The sequence below is a fragment of the Ranitomeya variabilis genome, chromosome 6 (genome assembly GCF_051348905.1).
Source record: "Ranitomeya variabilis isolate aRanVar5 chromosome 6, aRanVar5.hap1, whole genome shotgun sequence".
Classification (NCBI taxonomy): domain Eukaryota; kingdom Metazoa; phylum Chordata; class Amphibia; order Anura; family Dendrobatidae; genus Ranitomeya; species Ranitomeya variabilis.
In genome coordinates, this window is record NC_135237.1 from 351507509 (window position 1) to 351528880 (window position 21372).

The 21372-nt window shown below is 42.5% G+C and overlaps 1 protein-coding gene across 1 annotated transcript in view; it reads left to right on the plus strand.

Moving 5' to 3' along the window:
* GMPR (guanosine monophosphate reductase) overlaps nt 1-21372 on the plus strand; it is a 150580-nt gene that overhangs the window by 26871 nt on the left and 102337 nt on the right. The window contains exons 4-6 of the mRNA XM_077269929.1: nt 1921-2094; nt 5431-5512; nt 10477-10583. Coding sequence (XP_077126044.1) covers nt 1921-2094; nt 5431-5512; nt 10477-10583 — 363 coding nt within the window. The remainder of the gene's footprint in view (nt 1-1920; nt 2095-5430; nt 5513-10476; nt 10584-21372) is intronic.

Here is a 21372-nt window from a genome sequence, read left to right on the forward strand (position 1 = left end):
CATGGATGTAGGAAAGCTTGTTACAGACAGAGCGAGCGTTCCACAGAGCTCCTGTTAGTGGGACTGGGGAAGCGGGGGCTGGGTGAATGGGTATAAGGTTAGAGAGGTTACGGAAGTTTGTGATGGAGCGTGGATGGGAGGTAGAAATGACTGTGGTAATATGGTGAGGAGGACCAGGATTTGGAGAGATATCACCAGCAGTGAGAAGGAGCAGAGATAGTGTTAGCAGGTGGGAGCAGGAGAGAGCGTGAGGGGGCTGCCTGTGCTTTGAGACAGAGGATTGTATGTTAAGGAACAGTTCTGAGGAGGAGGTGAGATGGATGGGGAGGATTGAAGAGGAGATGAACAGTTCTTTACTTGGTGTGGGGATTGGGGGAGGTAGCAGAAAGTGAAAGATTATAGGGGTAAAAGTGACAACAAACAGAAACATTGTTTACAGTGACAGGCCAGTTACCTTCAGTTCCCTTCTGGTTCAATTTAGGTTTGAATTCTAATGTAATCCACACTTTTAGAACACACTTCTAGAAATCACACTGCAGACTGAAGTCTAGCAGACTTGTGCTATGCAATATACGGAAAACTAAGTGCGTTCAGGTGTGGAGCAGAGAGGAGTGGTCTCTGCTCATCTTGGTCAGAGAATTAAGGGTCGACCAGATGCATACAATCAAGACTAAGTAAACAAGGTCATAAATATCACACAGTAAGTTGGGGGTTAGCTGAAAGGCATACCATCACAATGCTAGGAGCAGGGGAAAGTCTATGCGCAAAGCTGGGTGATGTATTATGTGCGCTTCATAGGAGATCTGGATGAACATACCATCACAATGCTAGGAGCAGGGGAAAGTCTATGCGCAAAGCTGGGTGATGTATTATGTGCGCTTCATAGGAGATCTGGATGAACATACCATCACAATGCTAGGAGCAGGGGAAAGTCTATGCGCAAAGCTGGGTGATGTATTATGTGCGCTTCATAGGAGATCTGGATGAACATACCATCACAATGCTAGGAGCAGGGGAAAGTCTATGCGCAAAGCTGGGTGATGTATTATGTGCGCTTCATAGGAGATCTGGATGAACATACCTGTTGGAAGAATAGAGATGCTTGTTAGAGTGCGATGGTGGCAGGTAGCAGGGCACAGTCTGTATACATCTTTCAGGTTTTAATTCTAATGTAATCCACACTTTTAGAACACACTTCTAGAAATCACACTGCAGAAATTCCCTATCAGTATGTCTACAGAGTGTGGGAGGACACCGGAGAACCCGGCGGAAACTCACGGAAACATGGGGAGAACATACAAACTCCTTACAGATGTTGTCCCAAGACCCCAGTACTCTAAGGCTCCAAAATGCTAACCACCGAGCCACCATGCTTCCCGTAACAGTCCACCTTAGAGCAGAATAGGCTTAAATATAGTTTTCTTAAAGAAAATTAGAGACGTTGAAACAAATAGCTAAACAAATGTGGTACATGGTGACTGCAAATTACAAAGTAGCATGCGGAAGAAAAGGCTTGGGACCATTTTATTGGTTCCAACATTTCTGAGAGAAAGTCAGTTAAGTTGTCTTAAGAGTTTGTCCCAGCCTCCGGTACGTCCTTAAAATGCTTCCATTGGAGCATCTACATCAAATGTCCCTGTCATTGCCTCAGCGTCAGATGTCCCCATCATGTCTCAGATGCATTAATGCCTGTCATTGTTGTAGAGAATATGCAAATGATAAAATAATAATCATCATTATAGACTGAATTTGTGTAATACTGTAGCATCAAAATCAGCTAATAAAGCAGTTGCATACTTCCTAGGTAGATTGTAAAAATGACTTTCATTGACTTATTACCTTATGACGGGGATAGAGTTTTAATGGTTAATTCTAGCTATTTTTTTCAGACATTTCTAATTTCATTGTGTTCTACCACAGCACGTAGCAGCAAGCTCTGGAAGTAGTCAAGCTGATCTTGACAAGCTGAGCAGCATCCTGGAAGCCATTCCTCTTATAAAATACATTTGCTTGGATGTAGCTAATGGATATTCAGAACACTTTGTAGAGTTTGTGAAGACTGTACATGCCAAATTTCCCAACCACACTATTATGGTAAGTTATTTTATGTAATCACATAAGCTATTTGCTAATCCTGGGTTTGCATACATATATTTTCCAAATTCAGGTTTAAAGGGACTCGGTCAGCACAGAATGACTGTTCAAACCAAGCTCGGTGCTTCACGGCGGAGCCAATCATTTATGTGCACCTTCCCATCTGCTTGGTTTCCATCTATCTCTGCCCTTCCCTGATTCTATGAAGTCAAAGCTGTCAATCAAAGAAGAGGAGGTGGAGACAAAGGGAAAACAAACAGGTGGGAAGATGTATATAAATGATTGTCCCCGCCGTGAAGCACTGAGCGGCGGGACTTGAACAGTCACTCTGTGCTGACAAAGTCCTTTTAAAGTGTAAGATGGAACATTTTTAAAAATGAAATTTTATGAGTATAAATAAAGTTCAGAGTGTATATTTGAGCAATGCAGCCACATGTATGTCTGAGATGTCAGGCATCTGTATGCAAATAATGTTAGATTTTGCTTACACTGCCAACCTCCAGTCACACATGTCAACTATATGTATATAATTTTTCTTTTTATGGTTTTTATTTATTCATTTTCTAAAGAAATATATAACAATCAACAAATGTCAAACACTGTAGCAGCAAATAGTGCAATAGAAGAATCATATACAGTAAGATCAACTTCAAAGCATGTACTGATTGACAAAAACAATAGTTACAATGATTGATCAAACAATATCATAAGAGGGGTTGGGGTTCGGCAGATTTCCAGTTGGCGAGGAGAATATGGGTAAGATATATGTTATTGGAATATCCCTATTCAATCTCTTTTCTTCTGCCCATTGTACTCGTCTATAGTTAGCCACCTTACAAGCTTGCTGCCATTTCTTCTAATGATTTAGTCCCATACATTATTTTCTGTTTACATTATTGATTATGACATTTTTCCATAGCATCTATTGTGTCACTTTGCTATATTTTTGGGCATTTATTCATATTATATATGTCCCTCTACCCATGGAATGCCGCTATCCCTCTTTGTGCAATTACATTTTTTAATCCTACCTCTTTACATAATATATAAATAATACAGAAATATATTTTCGCATACATTTGTTTTGGGTTTATTTTCGGCTATGTTTAAATATCATAAAAGTAGACTTCCAGCTAGCAAAGACTAAACAATATTTAGTGTGAGACATATAAAGTGACACTTGCAAAAGTAAAAATGAGACAAAAATAAATTGAATAAAACCAGGAAAAAAGAGGGGGGAAAGATTAGTTTGCCTACTTATATTTTTCAACAATATGAAATAGCATATTCGCCTGCGCCATTCCATACAGAAGGGTCCAGTATAATTATTTTTAAAGAAGTAAACATGGTAGCAGATGACCAATGTATGCTTTGCTCAGCCTTTGGAAAAGATTACATTGGGAGCTTTTTCAGAGGTAGGCATAATCATCCCTATGTACACCGATCAGATGAACCATTAAAACGCTTCTCTTGTACTGTGTAGGTCAATCTTAGGCCAAAACTGTCCTGACCTCTTCAGACATGGGCTTCTCAAGACCTCTGAAGGTGTCCTGTGTTATCTGGCACCAAAATATGAGCTGTAGAATTTTTAAGCTCTGAATGTCCCAAATAGATAGAGCGAACCCGAACTTAAAAGTTCGGTGTTTGTATAGAACAGTTAGAGTCCAGGGCTAAATGCCAAAAACGGACTTCTCCCGGAAGTTGGTTGCAACGTTAGGAGTTTCAAGAGAGAGAGAGAATATTTTCCTGCTCCAAAATCCAGGTCCCATTGTTTTCAATGGGGTTTGGGTTCTGGTTCAAGTTCAGGTCAGGTCAGGTACCAGAACCTGAACTTCCATGGGTCCGCTCATCCCTAATCCCAACATTTAACAATCATTTATCCAACATTAGAGAATCAATGAGATTGATGATTTGCAATGAAATTAGTTGATCTGGATAGCATAATCAATACAGAGGGAGATTTATATCTATTCATCAAAGCGTAAAAAAGGTGTTCTTCAGGTTGACTTACAGCTAATTTAACTGAGTTGTTGGGGAAATCTCTCTCCAATAATGTTTTTTTATATTCTAGATACACCTCTATTTAACCACTACTAATATTGTCCTTTATTTCCAGCTGAAATCTGGGTGTGGTATAGGCTGAGACATTTTTGTTATTGTATGCTGAATATGTCTCTGCCCCCGTGTTTGCACTAATGGGAGAATGTGTGTATACAGACATTAGTGGAACAGCCATTACCTCACTGTCTCAGTAGAATTTCGTTCTGGAACCACTAATGGGCTCTAATGATCATAGAAATATTTGTCAAGCTGGATATTCATAACTGCGATCAATGGAAAGCGGTATAATGGGATTGTTGTATGTGATTGTGTCACGGCAGAAAACTATCAGTACAGTGAGATATACATTTCATCCTTTTATATATACCCTACAGGCATATGCCATGCTAATAGTACTATTGAGTTACACAAAAGTAGCAGAATTCTAAAATGTTTTCTGTAATGGCTGATTGAAATAAAAATATGTAACTTTCCTAAAGTTCCAGGTGCCGTTTATGATAATAACTCGCTCATCTCAATAAGTTCCTTTAGGGCTTGGTTGCTCCCTCTGACTCATAAGCTGTGAGTCACTGTCTTCCATGGAGGCTCATTTAGATGCTAAATTTAGGAAATTTACTGTATGCGTCTGACTTGGGGAATAGCCTTGTCTAGCCAAAATATACCAACCACATATCCAGAAATAGAAAACAAACACCATATTGGAGAATGATGACATGTGGAGTTTAGGACACACCTAATAGAATAACCCCAAAAGTTTGTTTTGTTTAAGCACAAGTAAACAGGAACATAGAAAAAAAAAACAACAATGCGCTCACATGTAATTTTTTGAGGCCTTCCCAGTTTCTCTGTTAGCAAATGATAGGGAAATGAGGGTCCAACTCTAGGATTTCAACATAATAAATCAATTGGTCTACCACAAATAGGCCACTGCCAGAAGGCTCGACTTTTTCTCAACAATGAGAGGTGCAAGGGGATAGCAATTTTTTGTTGTTGTTGGAAAAGCTGATGTTTCAGACTTGAAGCAAAGGCTGGTCTTTATTTTTGATGTCCTACTGTCGTTGTGAGATCTAGACAATCACATCTGGAGAATAAGCTGGAGAACAGAACAGCTTTTCAATAGATTGTGCGTAGTTCCTTGGTTAAGGCTATTTGGGTTTGTAAGAATTATCATTACTAGCAAAATTAATCTGGAATTTTGTGCAGCTGCATTTACAGCATAAAGAGCATTGTGATCTCTATTTCTATTTATGTTTTCAATGTGTTAATATTTTATAGGCTGGAAATGTGGTTACGGGTGAAATGGTGGAGGAGCTCATTCTTTCAGGAGCTGACATAATAAAAGTTGGCATTGGACCAGGCAAGTTCAAGTACAAATTATTTTTTATCATTCATTGAATCCTAATCACAGACAGATTCTTACATTTTAATGATTCTTCCAATTCAATACGCAAAATTATACCGCAGTACCCAACTGTTCGTTACAAGTTTAAAGGCACTGAATGCTGATATGAATCGATATTGATATATAACTTATAGTAATCTTCACTGTATTGTTATATTCTGTGAGATTGTTACAGCGCATGCAATAAGACCCAAATACTGGGCTTTGGGATCTAGTTTACGTGGCTTCTTATACTTTCATGCATTTCATTGAGGCCAAGGTGGTAAAATCCAAATAAAATATGGAAATGGAAGCTTATATTTATTACTCTATTTCACATTAATAACAGTGTGCACAGATGCCCACTGAATGCTCAATGAGAAGGTACATCAGTGCTGAAGTCATAACATCTCCTTACATTTAGGTTACTCTGCAGACTGAATCAGTCAAAAGTTTGGACACATCTGTTAATGCAATGGTTCTCCTTGTTCTGATTGGAATGTGCACACTGCAAATTCAGATTAAAGGCAGCAAAATCAGGAAAGAACACATATTGAAACAAGGGGGTAAAGCAACACATGTGAAACATGCAGTTAACCTTAGATTTCTCAAAGTACTTCTCTTGCACTCTGATGGCAACTTTATATTTGGCATTCTCTTATCCAGCTTCATCAGGTAATCACCTAGGATGGCTTTTCAATAGCCTTGAACAAGTTTTCAGGGGTGCTGAGCACATGTTGGCTGCTTTGCCTTCACTCTGCAGTCCAACTCATCTCCAACCATCTCAATTGAGTTGATATTGGGAGATTGTGGCTGTCATGTTGTCTGACACAGCACTTCATCTCTCTACTTTTTAGTTTACATAGTTAATAAAGCCTGGAGCTGTGTTTTGGGTCATTGTCATGTTGTAACACAAATGATGGTCCCACTAAGTGCAAACCACATGGGATGTCACATCATTAAAGAATGCTGTGGTAGCCATGCTGGATAAATGTACCTTAAATTTGAATATGTGAGGCTGAGCCAGGGAGGAAGTTATGGCTGAGAATAATCCCTGTATTACACCCTGGCCTCTCCTCACAGTACAATAATGCCTTTCCTTCGGCATACCTGCATTCTGGGTCTCTGCGCCATCAGGTTCCTCTCTGGGTTGCTGTAGACTCCTTGTTGTCAGTGTCACACAAAGAGAGAGACAATTCAGCTCAACTTTGACAACTACTGCTTTACTTGGTTCTTTACACAGCACATCCAAGTTATTTCCAGCATCCACATCAAGTTTAACAATGGGCAATTCATTTTCTGTCCCTGTCCTTTTCTCTCCGTTGCTAAGCTTGCTTCTGGGACGGGCCGTACCTTTCAATCCCTCAGCATCCTCTCTGCCCAGCCTTACTCTGTTTAGCACTCCCTCTGCTGTTTCACCCTGGTTCTGAGGGCGTTAGACCATGCAATAAGCTGTCACATGTTGAGTGACCTGCCCGTACTGCTTAGCCTCTTCTAGGAACTGCAGTCCCACTAATACTGCACCGCTAGCACTGTTGCTGTTGCTTCTCCCAATGTGGTACTGAACAGGGATGCTATATGGCTGGGCTCTGTTCTTCTTTAACGTTGCGTGGCACGGTGTTGCCCAGGCTGGCTACCCCAAGTGAGCTGCACGGGCGCCCTGACCCCAAATGACTACTATCAGGAAGTGCTCCCTGCCTTATCCACCTCCTATGTTTAACTATTTGCTACACAGAATACTTATTCAATATAATGTTCCATTTAGTGGCCAAAAAGGAATACTGCGCTTTCCCTATATAAATACAGTACAGTGTCAGTAATGATACTTTATATAAATACACAGTGACATACACAGTAATAATAAAATCAGAACAAAATTAAAGGGGTTGGGGGCGTGCATCAGTCCTGGTAACCCCTTACAAATAAATCTCCAACAGTGTCAACAGTAAAGCACCTCAACATTATCACACCTCCCCCTCCAAGCTTCACTGTGGACACCACACATGTAGTGCCTGCATTGAAGTGCAGACAGTGCCCATTTCTCCATCATTTTTGCATCTTATAAAGAAATGGTGGTTGGTACCAAAAATCTCAAACTTTTCCTCATCAAACCTCAATTCAGATTTCCAGTGATCTAATGTCCAGTTCTTGTGTTGCTTGGTCCAAACAAGTCTTTTCTTTTTGTTTGTGGTCTTCAGGAGTGACTTCTTTGCAGGAATTCAACCTTAAAAGCCTGCTTTTCTCAGTCTACTCTGAACAGTTGATGTTGAGATATGTCTGCTACTTGATGTCTGTGCATCATTTTGGAGGGCTGTTATCTGAAGTGCTGTCAGTTTGTGGTTTCTAAGGCTGGTAAATCTGATGATCGTATCCTCAGTAAAAGAAGTAATTATTTGTCTTCCTTTCCTGGGGTGGTCCTCATGAGATCTAGTTTCATCATAGTAATTGATAGTTTTCATGACTGTACTTGAGGATATCTTCAAGGTTCTAGCAATTTTCCAGATTGATTGACCTTTATGTATCAAAGTAATTTCTCTTTATTTAGTTGAGTTTATTGCCTTATTCTGGCTTAGAACAGTTGTAGCATATGCTCAGCACTCTACAGAACAGTGTATTAGCACTGAATCTGTAAAACACACTTGGCCACAAAAACTTTCTGAAGGCATGTGGTACCACAAGTTAGCTGTTGAAGAGGCATACCTGTTTATTGGAAACCATTACCGGTGACTAACTGATGAAGCTTGAGTGAATGCCAAGTGTTTGTAACGCTGTCATCAGAGTTAAAAGCATTACTTTGAAGGTTTCTTCAAAAGCCACGTTGTGACTTTGGAAATCAGAGTCTCATCATTTGAAAATACTTGCCCTTCAAAAATAACTTCATTGTTGGAAAGAGGTGGAAGTCCGATGGTGCGAGGTCGGGTGAATTTTAAAGCCACATGAGCATGTGGGTTGTGAACTGGTGCATTGTATTGTAGACAGCGGACACCTTTGGTGAGCATCGTATCATGTTCTCACACGCTGTATGCATTTAATAGCCCTCAGTGTTTGTACTTTTACATATTAAGGCTGATAACCGGTACATGCAGCATTACATGAACACTCGATTTATTACATTATGGCTGGTCAGAACAATGAAAGCAATTGCTACCATCCACCTTTCTTGTCTCCCCTATTTCCTCATAGATTGTAAGCTTGCGAACAGGGCCCTCACTCCTCTTGGTATCCGTTGATTTATGTGCTTATTGTTATGCTGTAATGTATTTTATTGTCTGTACAAGTCCCCTCTAAAATGTAAAGGGCTATGGAATATGTTGGTGCTATAGTAATAAAATTATTATTATTGTTAGCATCTCACATCTCTTGGTTTGATGGCTTCCCGCAATTTCCACAGCAGTGAAGCACAGTATACCCCAGTGGTCATGGTACCCTTTGCTAGGAAATCCATCAATACTACTCCATGCTGGTCCCAAAATATTGTAAGCATGACCTTGCCTGCCGAGGGATGGGCACTTGCCTTCTTTGGAGGTGATGAGTCATGATGCTTCCATTGCATCGACTGCACTTTAGTCTCAGGATCATAGTGATGGACCCAGCTTTCATCCTGTGTGATGAGTCTGTTGAAAAAGTCCTGCTGTTTTCCATGGCACGTCGTTAATAGAGCCTGAGAGAATTCGACTCATTCCTGCTTCTGGAAAGGTGTGAGCAGCCGGGGAGCCCAGCAAGCGGATACCTTATGCATGTGAAGATGGTTTAGGACTTTTTCCACAGACCCCACACTAATCTTGACATTTTGGGCTAGGTGGCGAATGGTTAAACAGAAATTTTCTAAAATGGTGACCTCCACTTACTGGATGGTGCGTTAATCAATAGCAGAGTGGGGTCGCCCTGGAATTGGAGCTGTTTGCACCAAAGTCCGAACACATTTGAATTGACGTTGCCAGTCCTTGACTACAACATATGATGGGGAATCATCACCATAAACCTCTTTCATCTCATCGAACGTCTCCTTTTGTGTGCGGCCTTTCAAGTAAAGGAACTTGATGACTTCTCTGTATTCCACTGGGTCCATTATCAAACCTCAGACCATTTTAGCACCTGTAAAATCAGGACCATTATCAGTTCTGAGTTGCAAATTAGCACGTAACCTATAGAGACTTATAGCATTACACATGTGTATATTGAAAAGGACAATTGCTGCGAATATCCCTGTGAGTAAAAACTTCTGCACATCCTGTCCAACCTTTACTGGATGTGGCAATTATGGAAAATTCCAAAAAGAGCTGAAGTTAGGGTTTAGTTTGGGATTTTTCTCTATGGAAAAGTCTGCACTTGATTTGGAAGCCCTTTCTTTATATTGTTTCCCCCACTAAAATATGTCCCATCAAAAAGACATAATGAACATCTGCCTTTGTTTAGATTTCTGCCTCACATGGACTTGGTTACCTGCATTTTCCACCAGTTAAGCGTACTGTGTGTACTTCGTCATAGTCAGCCAACGCTGAGATCCAGTTTATTTATACAGCACACACAGCCCTAGTTAGTCTCTCTGCTCCTCATTGTGCATTGCTCAGTTTTACTACAAATGCTTCTTTGGTTCTGCAAAGAGCTTCCTGGGTATTTCTAATTTTAGAGACATCTAAGTTGCCTGAATAATTATTTAGATTTTACTAATTTTACCTGCAATAGATGAAATACAGTGCTGCTACTGACTACAGTGATTTGTGAATTTCCAAAAGGTGAGGATCCATGGTGGAGGATATTGCAAGCACCCAAAGGTCACAACCGGGGGCAAAATAGCATTATTATTGTTACAGTAATTTTGTTTTTACAGCATTATTGTTGGGTTTGGTCTTCAGATACATGGCACAGCTACACCATGGCGCTCCAACCTTAGTCATGCAGCAGTCTTTAATTAATATTATATTTTGTTACTTGGACAGGTTCTGTCTGCACAACCAGGATTAAAACCGGTGTTGGTTATCCACAGTTAAGTGCAGTGATTGAATGTGCCGACTCTGCCCATGGACTGAAAGGACACATTATTTCTGTAAGTACAGAGTTGTTCTTAATATTCAACACACATAATCAGTTCATGAGTTTTGTGGACTTTTCTATTCCAATCAACTTTTAAGGGAATGTCCATGTTTTGTTTTTTTTTAATACTAAATAGGTTAAAAGTTTTTTGCAGATAAAAAGCGTAATATATATTAGTGTGCAAACATGTTAGACAGCTGTGAAAAAATACTGCAAATTGTTAATAGTTTATTTATATCAATTAACAAAATACAAAGAGAAATTCTAAATCAAATCAATATTTCATCAACAATCTGGTGTATTTAGATTTATCTTTAGTTCATTAACTTTCCATTCAGTTAATTGATAAAAAATAAACTATTAACACTTCTATTTTTGAAAGAACCCATGTACAGTATATTAGACTATAAATAAAGGGTTTGGCTGTCATTGGGGCCCAACATATACAACCCCTGGCAAAAACTATGTAATAACTGGCCTTGGAGGATGTTAATTGAGTTGTTTAATTTTGTAGAAAAAAAGCAGATCACAGACATGGCACAAAACTAAAGTAATTTCAAATGGCAACTTTCTGGCTTTAACCCCTTTCTACCATTGGACGTACTATTCCGTCCATGTGGGGTGGGCCCTACTTCCCATGGATGGAATAGTACGTCCAGCGCAATCAGCCGTGCTCACGGGGGGAGCGCGGCCGATCGCGGCTGAGTGTCAGCTGACTATCGCAGCTGACATCCAGCACTATGTGCCAGGAGCGGTCACGGACCACTCCTGGCATATTAACTCCCGGAACGCTGAAAGATGATCGCAGCGTTCCTCGGCACAGGGAAGCATCGCGCAGGGAGGGGGCTCCCTGTGTGCTTCCCTGAGACCCTCGGAGCAACGCGATGTGATCGCTCCAAGGGTCTCCTACCTCCTCCTCCCTGTAGGCTTGGATCCAAAATGGCCGCGGGGGCCTTCCGGGTCCTGCAGGGAGGTGTGTTGTGAAATTGGATTTTGGGCTCCCCCGGTGGCCACTGGTGGAATTGAACTTGTGTGCATCATCCCCTCTGTTCACCTGTTCCCATCAGGATGTGGGAGTCGCTATTTAACCTTGCTCCTCTGTCACTTCCATGCCGGTCAACATTGTAATCAGAAGCCTTTCTGTGCATGTTCCTGCTACCAGACAACTTCCAGCTAAGTCGGACTTTTGTCCTTGTTTGTTTTTTGCATTTTGTTCCAGTTCACAGCTGCAGTTTCGTTTCTGTGTCTGGAAAGCTCTTGTGATCTGAAATTGCCACTCTGATGTTATGAGTTAATACTAGAGTCTTAAAGTAATTTCAGGATGGTGTATTGATAGGGTTTTCAGCTGACCATGAAAGTACCCTTTCTGTCTTCCTGCTATCTAGTAAGCGGACCTCGATTTTGCTAAACCTATTTTCATACTACGTTTGTCATTTTCATCTTAAATCACCGCCAATATATGTGGGGGCCTCTGTCTGCCTTTCGGGAAAATTTCTCTAGAGGTGAGCCAGGACTATATTTTCCTCTGCCAGGATTAGTTAGTCCTCCGGCCGGCGCTGGGCGTCTAGGGATAAAACGCAGGCTACGCTACCCGGCTACTGTTAGTTGTGCGGCAGGTTTAGTTCATGGTCAGTTTAAGTTTCCATCCTTCCAAGAGTTAGTTCCTATGTATGCTGGGCTATGTTCTCTTGCCATTGAGAACCATAACAGTTTGACCGGCCCACAAAGGGTTAAATTAATTGGCAGAGAAAGGAGAGAAAAAAGAAGTCTGCTGAAAAATTTTTTTTTTTTTTTCCTTCAGTTCTGAGTGTGCTTTCAATTGAATCACTTGCAAGTCTGCCTATATTGCAGCCTTCCTCTCTCTCTCTCCTTCTAATCCTGGAATGGCTCTGTGTTCACCTGTTTAAAATGGATATTCAGAGTTTAGCTGCAGGTTTGAATAATCTCACCACGAAAGTTCAAAATTTACAAGATTTTGTTGTTCATGTTCCTATATCTGAACCTAGAGTTCCTTTGCCTGAATTTTTCTCGGGGAATAGATCTTGCTTTCAAAATTTCAAAAATAATTGCAAGTTGTTTTTGTCCCTGAAATCTCGCTCTGCTGGAGATCCTGCTCAGCAGGTCAGGATTGTGATTTCCTTGCTCCGGGGCGACCCTCAAGATTGGGCTTTTGCATTGGCTCCAGGGGATCCTGCGTTGCTCAATGTGGATGCGTTTTTTCTGGCCTTGGGGTTGCTTTATGAGGAACCTCATTTAGAGCTTCAGGCGGAAAAAGCCTTGATGTCCCTATCTCAGGGGCAAGATGAAGTTGAAATATACTGCCAAAAATTCCGTAAATGGTCTGTGCTTACTCAGTGGAATGAGTGCGCCCTGGCGGCGAATTTCAGAGAGGGTCTCTCTGATGCCGTTAAGGATGTTATGGTGGGGTTCCCTGTGCCTGCGGGTCTGAATGAGTCCATGACAATGGCTATCCAGATCGATAGACGTCTGCGGGAGCGCAAACCTGTGCACCATTTGGCGGTGTCTACTGAGAAGACGCCAGAGAATATGCAATGTGATAGAATTCTGTCCAGAAGCGAACGGCAGAATTTTAGACGAAAAAATGGGTTGTGCTTTTATTGTGGTGATTCAACTCATGTTATATCAGCATGCTCTAAGCGTACTAAGAAGCTTGATAAGTCAGTTTCAATTGGCACTTTTCAGTCTAAGTTTATTCTATCTGTGACCCTGATTTGTTCTTTATCATCTATTACCGCGGATGCCTATGTCGACTCTGGCGCCGCTTTGAGTCTTATGGATTGGTCCTTTGCCAAACGCTGTGGGTATGATTTAGAGCCTCTTGAAACTCCTATACCTCTGAAGGGGATTGACTCCACCCCATTGGCTAGTAAAAAACCACAATACTGGACACAAGTAACTATGCGAATTAATCCGGATCATCAGGAGATTATTCGCTTTCTTGTGCTGTATAATCTACATGATGTGTTGGTGCTTGGATTGCCATGGCTGCAATCTCATAACCCAGTCCTCGACTGGAACGCTATGTCTGTGTTAAGCTGGGGATGTAAGGGGATGCATGGGGAGGTACCTTTGGTTTCCATTTCGTCATCTATTCCCTCTGAGATTCCTGAATTCTTGTCTGACTATCGTGACGTTTTTGAAGAACCTAAGCTTGGTTCATTACCTCCGCACCGGGAGTGCGATTGTGCCATAGATTTGATTCCGGGTAGTAAATACCCTAAGGGTCGTTTATTTAATCTGTCTGTGCCTGAACATGCTGCTATGCGAGAATATATAAAGGAGTCCTTGGAAAAGGGACATATTCGTCCTTCGTCATCTCCCTTAGGAGCCGGTTTTTTCTTTGTGTCTAAGAAAGATGGCTCTTTGAGGCCGTGTATTGATTATCGGCTTTTGAATAAAATCACGGTTAAATATCAATATCCGTTGCCACTGCTGACTGATTTGTTTGCTCGCATAAAGGGGGCCAAGTGGTTCTCTAAGATAGATCTCCGTGGGGCGTATAATTTGGTGCGAATTAAGCAGGGGGATGAGTGGAAAACCGCATTTAATACGCCCGAGGGCCACTTTGAGTATTTGGTGATGCCTTTTGGCCTTTCAAATGCCCCTTCAGTCTTTCAGTCCTTTATGCATGACATTTTCCGTGATTATTTGGATAAATTTATGATCGTGTATCTGGATGATATTCTGATTTTTTCGGATGACTGGGACTCTCATGTCCAGCAGGTCAGGAGGGTTTTTCAGGTTTTGCGGTCTAATTCCTTGTGTGTGAAGGGTTCTAAGTGCGTTTTTGGGGTTCAAAAGATTTCCTTCTTGGGATACATTTTTTCCCCCTCTTCCATCGAGATGGATCCTGTCAAGGTTCGGGCTATTTGTGATTGGACGCAACCCTCTTCTCTTAAGAGTCTTCAGAAATTTTTGGGCTTTGCTAACTTTTATCGTCGATTTATTGCTGGTTTTTCTGATGTTGTTAAACCATTGACTGATTTGACTAAGAAGGGTGCTGATGTTGCTGATTGGTCCCCTGCTGCTGTGGAGGCCTTTCGGGAGCTTAAGCGCCGCTTTTCTTCCGCCCCTGTGTTGCGACAGCCTGATGTTGCTCTTCCTTTTCAGGTTGAGGTCGACGCTTCTGAAATCGGAGCTGGGGCGGTTTTGTCGCAAAGAAGTTCCGACTGCTCCGTGATGAAACCTTGTGCTTTTTTTTCTCGTAAATTTTCGCCCGCCGAGCGGAATTATGATATTGGGAATCGGGAGCTTTTGGCCATGAAGTGGGCTTTTGAGGAGTGGCGTCATTGGCTTGAGGGGGCTAGACATCAGGTGGTGGTATTGACCGACCACAAAAATTTAATTTATCTTGAGTCCGCCAGACGCCTGAATCCTAGACAGGCGCGCTGGTCGTTGTTTTTCTCTCGGTTTAATTTTGTGGTGTCATACCTACCGGGTTCTAAGAATGTTAAGGCGGATGCCCTTTCTAGGAGTTTTGAGCCTGACTCCCCTGGTAATTCTGAACCTACAGGTATCCTTAAGGATTGAGTGATATTGTCTGCCGTTTCTCCAGACCTGCGGCGGGCCTTGCAGGATTTTCAGGCGGATAGACCTGATCGTTGCCCACCTGGTAGACTGTTTGTTCCTGATGATTGGACCAGTAAAGTCATTTCTGAGGTTCATTCTTCTGCGTTGGCAGGTCATCCTGGAATCTTTGGTACCAGGGATTTGGTGGCAAGGTCCTTCTGGTGGCCTTCCCTGTCACGAGATGTACGAGGCTTTGTGCAGTCTTGTGACGTTTGTGCTCGGGCCAAGCCTTGTTGTTCTCGGGCTAGTGGATTGTTGTTGCCCTTGCCTATCCCGAAGAGGCCTTGGACGCACATCTCGATGGATTTTATTTCGGATCTTCCTGTTTCTCAGAAGATGTCTGTCATCTGGGTGGTGTGTGACCGTTTCTCTAAGATGGTCCATTTGGTTCCCCTGCCTAAGTTGCCTTCTTCTTCCGAGTTGGTTCCTCTGTTTTTTCAAAATGTGGTTCGTTTGCATGGTATTCCGGAGAATATCGTTTCTGACAGAGGAACCCAATTCGTGTCTAGATTTTGGCGGGCATTCTGTGCTAGGATGGGCATAGATTTGTCTTTCTCGTCTGCTTTCCATCCTCAGACTAATGGCCAGACCGAGCGGACGAATCAGACTTTGGAGACATATTTGAGGTGTTTTGTGTCTGCAGATCAGGATGATTGGGTTGCTTTTTTGCCTTTAGCGGAGTTTGCCCTCAATAATCGGGCCAGCTCTGCCACCTTGGTGTCTCCTTTTTTCTGTAATTCGGGGTTTCATCCTCGATTTTCCTCCGGTCAGGTGGAATCTTCGGATTGTCCTGGAGTGGATGCTGTGGTGGAGAGGTTGCATCAGATTTGGGGGCAGGTGGTGGACAATTTGAAGTTGTCCCAGGAGAAGACTCAGCTTTTTGCCAACCGCCGGCGTCGGGTTGGTCCTCGGCTTTGTGTCGGGGACTTGGTGTGGTTGTCTTCTCGTTTTGTCCCTATGAGGGTTTCTTCTCCTAAGTTTAAGCCTCGGTTCATCGGCCCGTACAAGATATTGGAGATTCTTAACCCTGTGTCCTTCCGTTTGGACCTCCCTGCTAGTGTTGAGCGATACCGTCCGATACTTGAAAGTATCGGTATCGGAAAGTATCGGCCGATACCGGCAAAGTATCGGATCCAATCCGATACCGATACCCGATACCAATACAAGTCAATGGGACTCAGGTATCGGACGGTATTCCTGATGGTTCCCAGGGTCTGAAGGAGAGGAAACTCTCCTTCAGGCCCTGGGAACCATATTAATGTGTAAAAGAAAGAATTAAAATAAAAAATATCGCTATACTCACCTGTCCGACGCAGCCGGTACCTCAGCGAGGGAACCGGCAGCGTTGTTTGTTTAAAATTCGCGCTTTTACTTGGTTACGTGAGGTCCCGGCTTGTGATTGGTCAGGGCGGCCATGTTGCCGGGACGCGGACCAATCACAGCAAGCCGTGACGAAATTACGTCACGGCTTGCTGTGATTGGTCCGAGTCCCGGCAACATGGCCGCCATTAACCAATCACAAGCCGTGACGTCACGGGAGGCTGGACATGCGCGTATTTTGAAAAGCGCGCGTGTCCAGCCTCCAGTGACGTCCCAGCTTATGATTGGTCACGGCGCCATGTTGCCGGGACGCGGACCAATCACAGCAAGCCGTGACGAAATTACGTCACGGCTTGCTGTGATTGGTCCGCGTCCCGGCAACATGGCCGCCATTAACCAATCACAAGCCGTGACGTCACAGGAGGCTGGACACGCGCGCTTTTCAAAATACGCGCATGTCCAGCCTCCCGTGACGTCCCGGCTTGTGATTGGTTAATGGCGGCCATGTTGCCGGGACGTCACTGGAGGCTGGACACGCGCGCTTTTCAAAATACGCGCATGTCCAGCCTCCCGTGACGTCCCGGCTTGTGATTGGTTAATGGCGGCCATGTTGCCGGGACGTCACTGGAGGCTGGACACGCGCGCTTTTCAAAATACGCGCATGTCCAGCCTCCCGTGACGTCCCGGCTTGTGATTGATTAATGGCGGCCATGTTGCCGGGACGTCACTGGAGGCTGGACACGCGCGCTTTTCAAAATACGCGCATGTCCAGCCTCCCGTGACGTCACGGCTTGTGATTGGTTAATGGCGGCCATGTTGCCGGGACGCGGACCAATCACAGCAAGCCGTGACGTAATTTCGTCACGGCTTGCTGTGATTGGTCCGCGTCCCGGCAACATGGCCGCCCTGACCAATCACAAGCCGGGACTTCACGTAACCAAGTAAAAGCGCGAAATTTAAACAAAGAACGCTGCCGGTTCCCTCGCTGAGGTCCCGGCTGCGTCGGACAGGTGAGTATAGCGATATTTTTTATTTTAATTCTCTTTTTTACACATTATTACATTAATGTTGTTGCGATACCCGATACCCGATATCACAAAAATATCGGATCTCGGTATCGGAAATTCCGATACAGCAAGTATCGGCCGATACCCGATACTTGCAGTATCGGAATGCTCAACACTACTCCCTGCATCTTTTTCTATTCATAATGTTTTTCATCGGTCATTGTTGCGCAGGTATGAGGTACCGGTTGTGCCTTCCGTTGAGCCTCCTGCTCCGGTGTTGGTTGAGGGCGAGTTGGAGTACGTTGTGGAAAAAATCTTGGACTCCCGTGTTTCCAGACGGAAACTCCAGTATCTGGTCAAATGGAAGGGATACGGTCAGGAGGATAATTCTTGGGTGACTGCCTCTGATGTTCATGCCTCCGATCTGGTCCGTGCCTTTCATAGGGCTCATCCTGATCGCCCTGGTGGTTCTGGTGAGGGTTCGGTGCCCCCTCCTTGAGGGGGGGGGTACTGTTGTGAAATTGGATTTTGGGCTCCCCCGGTGGCCACTGGTGGAATTGAACTTGTGTGCATCATCCCCTCTGTTCACCTGTTCCCATCAGGATGTGGGAGTCGCTATTTAACCTTGCTCCTCTGTCACTTCCATGCCGGTCAACATTGTAATCAGAAGTCTTTCTGTGCATGTTCCTGCTACCAGACAACTTCCAGCTAAGTCGGACTTTTGTCCTTGTTTGTTTTTTGCATTTTGTTCCAGTTCACAGCTGCAGTTTCGTTTCTGTGTCTGGAAAGCTCTTGTGATCTGAAATTGCCACTCTGATGTTATGAGTTAATACTAGAGTCTTAAAGTAATTTCAGGATGGTGTATTGATAGGGTTTTCAGCTGACCATGAAAGTACCCTTTCTGTCTTCCTGCTATCTAGTAAGCGGACCTCGATTTTGCTAAACCTATTTTCATACTACGTTTGTCATTTTCATCTTAAATCACCGCCAATATATGTGGGGGCCTCTGTCTGCCTTTCGGGAAAATTTCTCTAGAGGTGAGCCAGGACTATATTTTCCTCTGCCAGGATTAGTTAGTCCTCCGGCCGGCGCTGGGCGTCTAGGGATAAAACGCAGGCTACGCTACCCGGCTACTGTTAGTTGTGCGGCAGGTTTAGTTCATGGTCAGTTTAAGTTTCCATCCTTCCAAGAGTTAGTTCCTATGTATGCTGGGCTATGTTCTCTTGCCATTGAGAACCATAACAGAGGTGGCTTTTGCTGATCTGACACAGTGCACTGCAAAGTGTCAGATCAGCGATCTGTCACTGTAATGTGATGTCCCTCCCTGGGGCAATGTAAAAAAGTAAGAAAAATAATATTCACATGTGTAAAAAAATAAAAAATTCCTAAATAAAGAAAAAAAAAATATTGTTCCAATAAATACATTTCTTTATCTAGATAAAAAAATAAAATAAAAGTACACATACTTAGTATCACCGCGACCGTAACGACCTGACCTATAAAACTGTCCCACTTGTTAACCCCTTCAGTGAACACCGTAAAAAATAAAAAAAACCGAGGCAAAAAACGACGCTCTATTATCATACCGCCAAACAAAAAGTGGAATAACACGCGATCAAAAAGATGGATATAAATAACCATGATACCGCTGAAAACGTCATCTTGTCCTGCAAAAAATGAGCCACCATACAGTGTCATCAGTGAAAAAATAAAAAGTTATAGTCCTCAGAATAAAGCGATGCAAAAGTAATAATTTTTTTATATAAAATAGTTTTTATCGTATAGAAGCGCCAAAACATAAAAAATGATATAAATGAGGTATCGCTGTAATCGTTCTGACCCGAAGAATAACACTGCTTTATCAATTTTCCTAAACGCGGAACGGTATAAGCGCCCCCCCAAAAGAATTTCATGAATAACTGGTTTTTGTTCATTCTACCTCACAAAAATCGGAATAAAATGCGATCAAAAATTGTCACATGCCCGAAAATGGTACCAATAAAATCGACAACTTGTCCCACAAAAAACAAGATCTCACATGACTCTGTGGACCAAAATATGGAAACATTATAGCTCTCAAAATGTGGAGACGCAAAAACTATTTTTTGCAATAAAAAGCGTCTTTTAGTGTATGACGGCTGCCAATCATAAAAATCCGATAAAAAACCCCGCTATAAAAGTAAATCAAACCCCCATCATCACCACCTTAGTTAGGGAAAAATAATAAAATTTTAAAAAATGTATTTATTTCCATTTTCCCATTAGGGTTAGAGTTGGGGCTAAAGTTAGTGTTAGGGTTGGGGCTAAAGTTAGGGTTAGGGTTATGGTTGGGGCTAAAGATAGGGTTAGGGCTACAGTTAGCGTTAGGGCTACAGTTAGGGTTGGGGTTAGGGTTAGGGTTGGGGTTAGGGTTGGGGCTAAGGTTAGGGTTGGAGCTAAAGTTAGGATTGGGGCTAAAGTTAGGGTTAGGGTTGGGGCTAAAGTTAAGGTTTGGATTACATTTACGGTTAGTATTAGGGTTGGGATTAGGGTTAGAGGTGTGGTTAGGGTTAGGGTTGGGATTAGGGTTAGGGGTGTGTTTGGGTTAGGGTTTCAGTTAGAATTGGGGGGTTTCCACTGTTTAGGCATATCAGGGGAACTCCAAACGCGACATGGCGTCCGATTTCAATTCCAGCCAATTCTGCGTTGAAAAAGTACAACAGTGCTCCTTCCCTTCCGAGCTCCCCCGTGCGCCCAAACAGGGGTTTACCCCAACATATAGGGTATCAGCGTACTCAGGACAAATTGGACAACAACTTTTGAGGTCCAATTTCTTCTGTTTCCCTTGGAAAAATACAAAACCGGGGGGGCTAAAAAATAATTTGTGTGGAAAAAAAAAGATTTTTTATTTTCATGGCTCTTTGTTATAAACTGTAGTGAAACACTTGGGGGTTCAAAGTTCTCACAACAAATCTAGATAAGTTCCTTGGGGGGTCTAGTTTCCAATATGGGGTCACTTGTGGGGGGTTTCTACTGTTTAGGTACATCAGGGGCTCTGCAAACACAATGTGACGCCTGCAGACCATTCCATTTTGTGAAAAAAAGGTAAATGTTCATTTTTTTAAAAAATTCCAAAAATTCCTGTGAGACACCTGAAGGGTTAGTAAACTTCTTGAATGTGGGTTTGAGCACCTTGGGGGGTGAAGTTTTTAGAATGGTGTTACACTTGGGTATTTTCTATCATATAGACCCCTCAAAGCGACTTCAAATGTGATGTGGTCCCTAAAAAAAATGGTGCTGTAAAAATGAGAAATTGCTGGTCAACTTTTAACCCTTATAACTCCCTAACAAAAAAAAATTTTGGTTCCAAAATTGTGCTGATGTAAAGTAGACATGTGGGAAATGTTACTTATTAAGTATTTTATGTGACATATCTCTGTGATTTAAGGGCATAAAAATCGAAAGTTGGAAAATTGCGAAATTTTCTAAATTTTCGCCAAATTTAGTTTTTTTTTCACAAATAAATGCATGCAATATCAAATAAATTTTACAACTAACATGAAGTACAATATGTCACGAGAAAACAGTGTCAAAATCACCTGGATCCGTTGAAGCGTTCCAGAGTTATAACCTCATAAAGGGATAGTGGTCAAAATTGTAAAAATTGGCCCGGTCATTAACATGCAAACCACCCTTGGGGGTAAAGGGGTTAAGAAACACTAACAGAAATCAAGAACCAAAAATGTGGCAGTCAGTAATGGTTATTTTTTTTTAACCAAACATAGGGAAAAGATTATGGTGTCACTTAATTCTGAGGGAAAAAATTAAGGAATCATGAAAAACAAGCAAACAAAAAAACACTCCAACACATCACTAGCATTTTGTTGCACCACCTCTGGCTTTTAT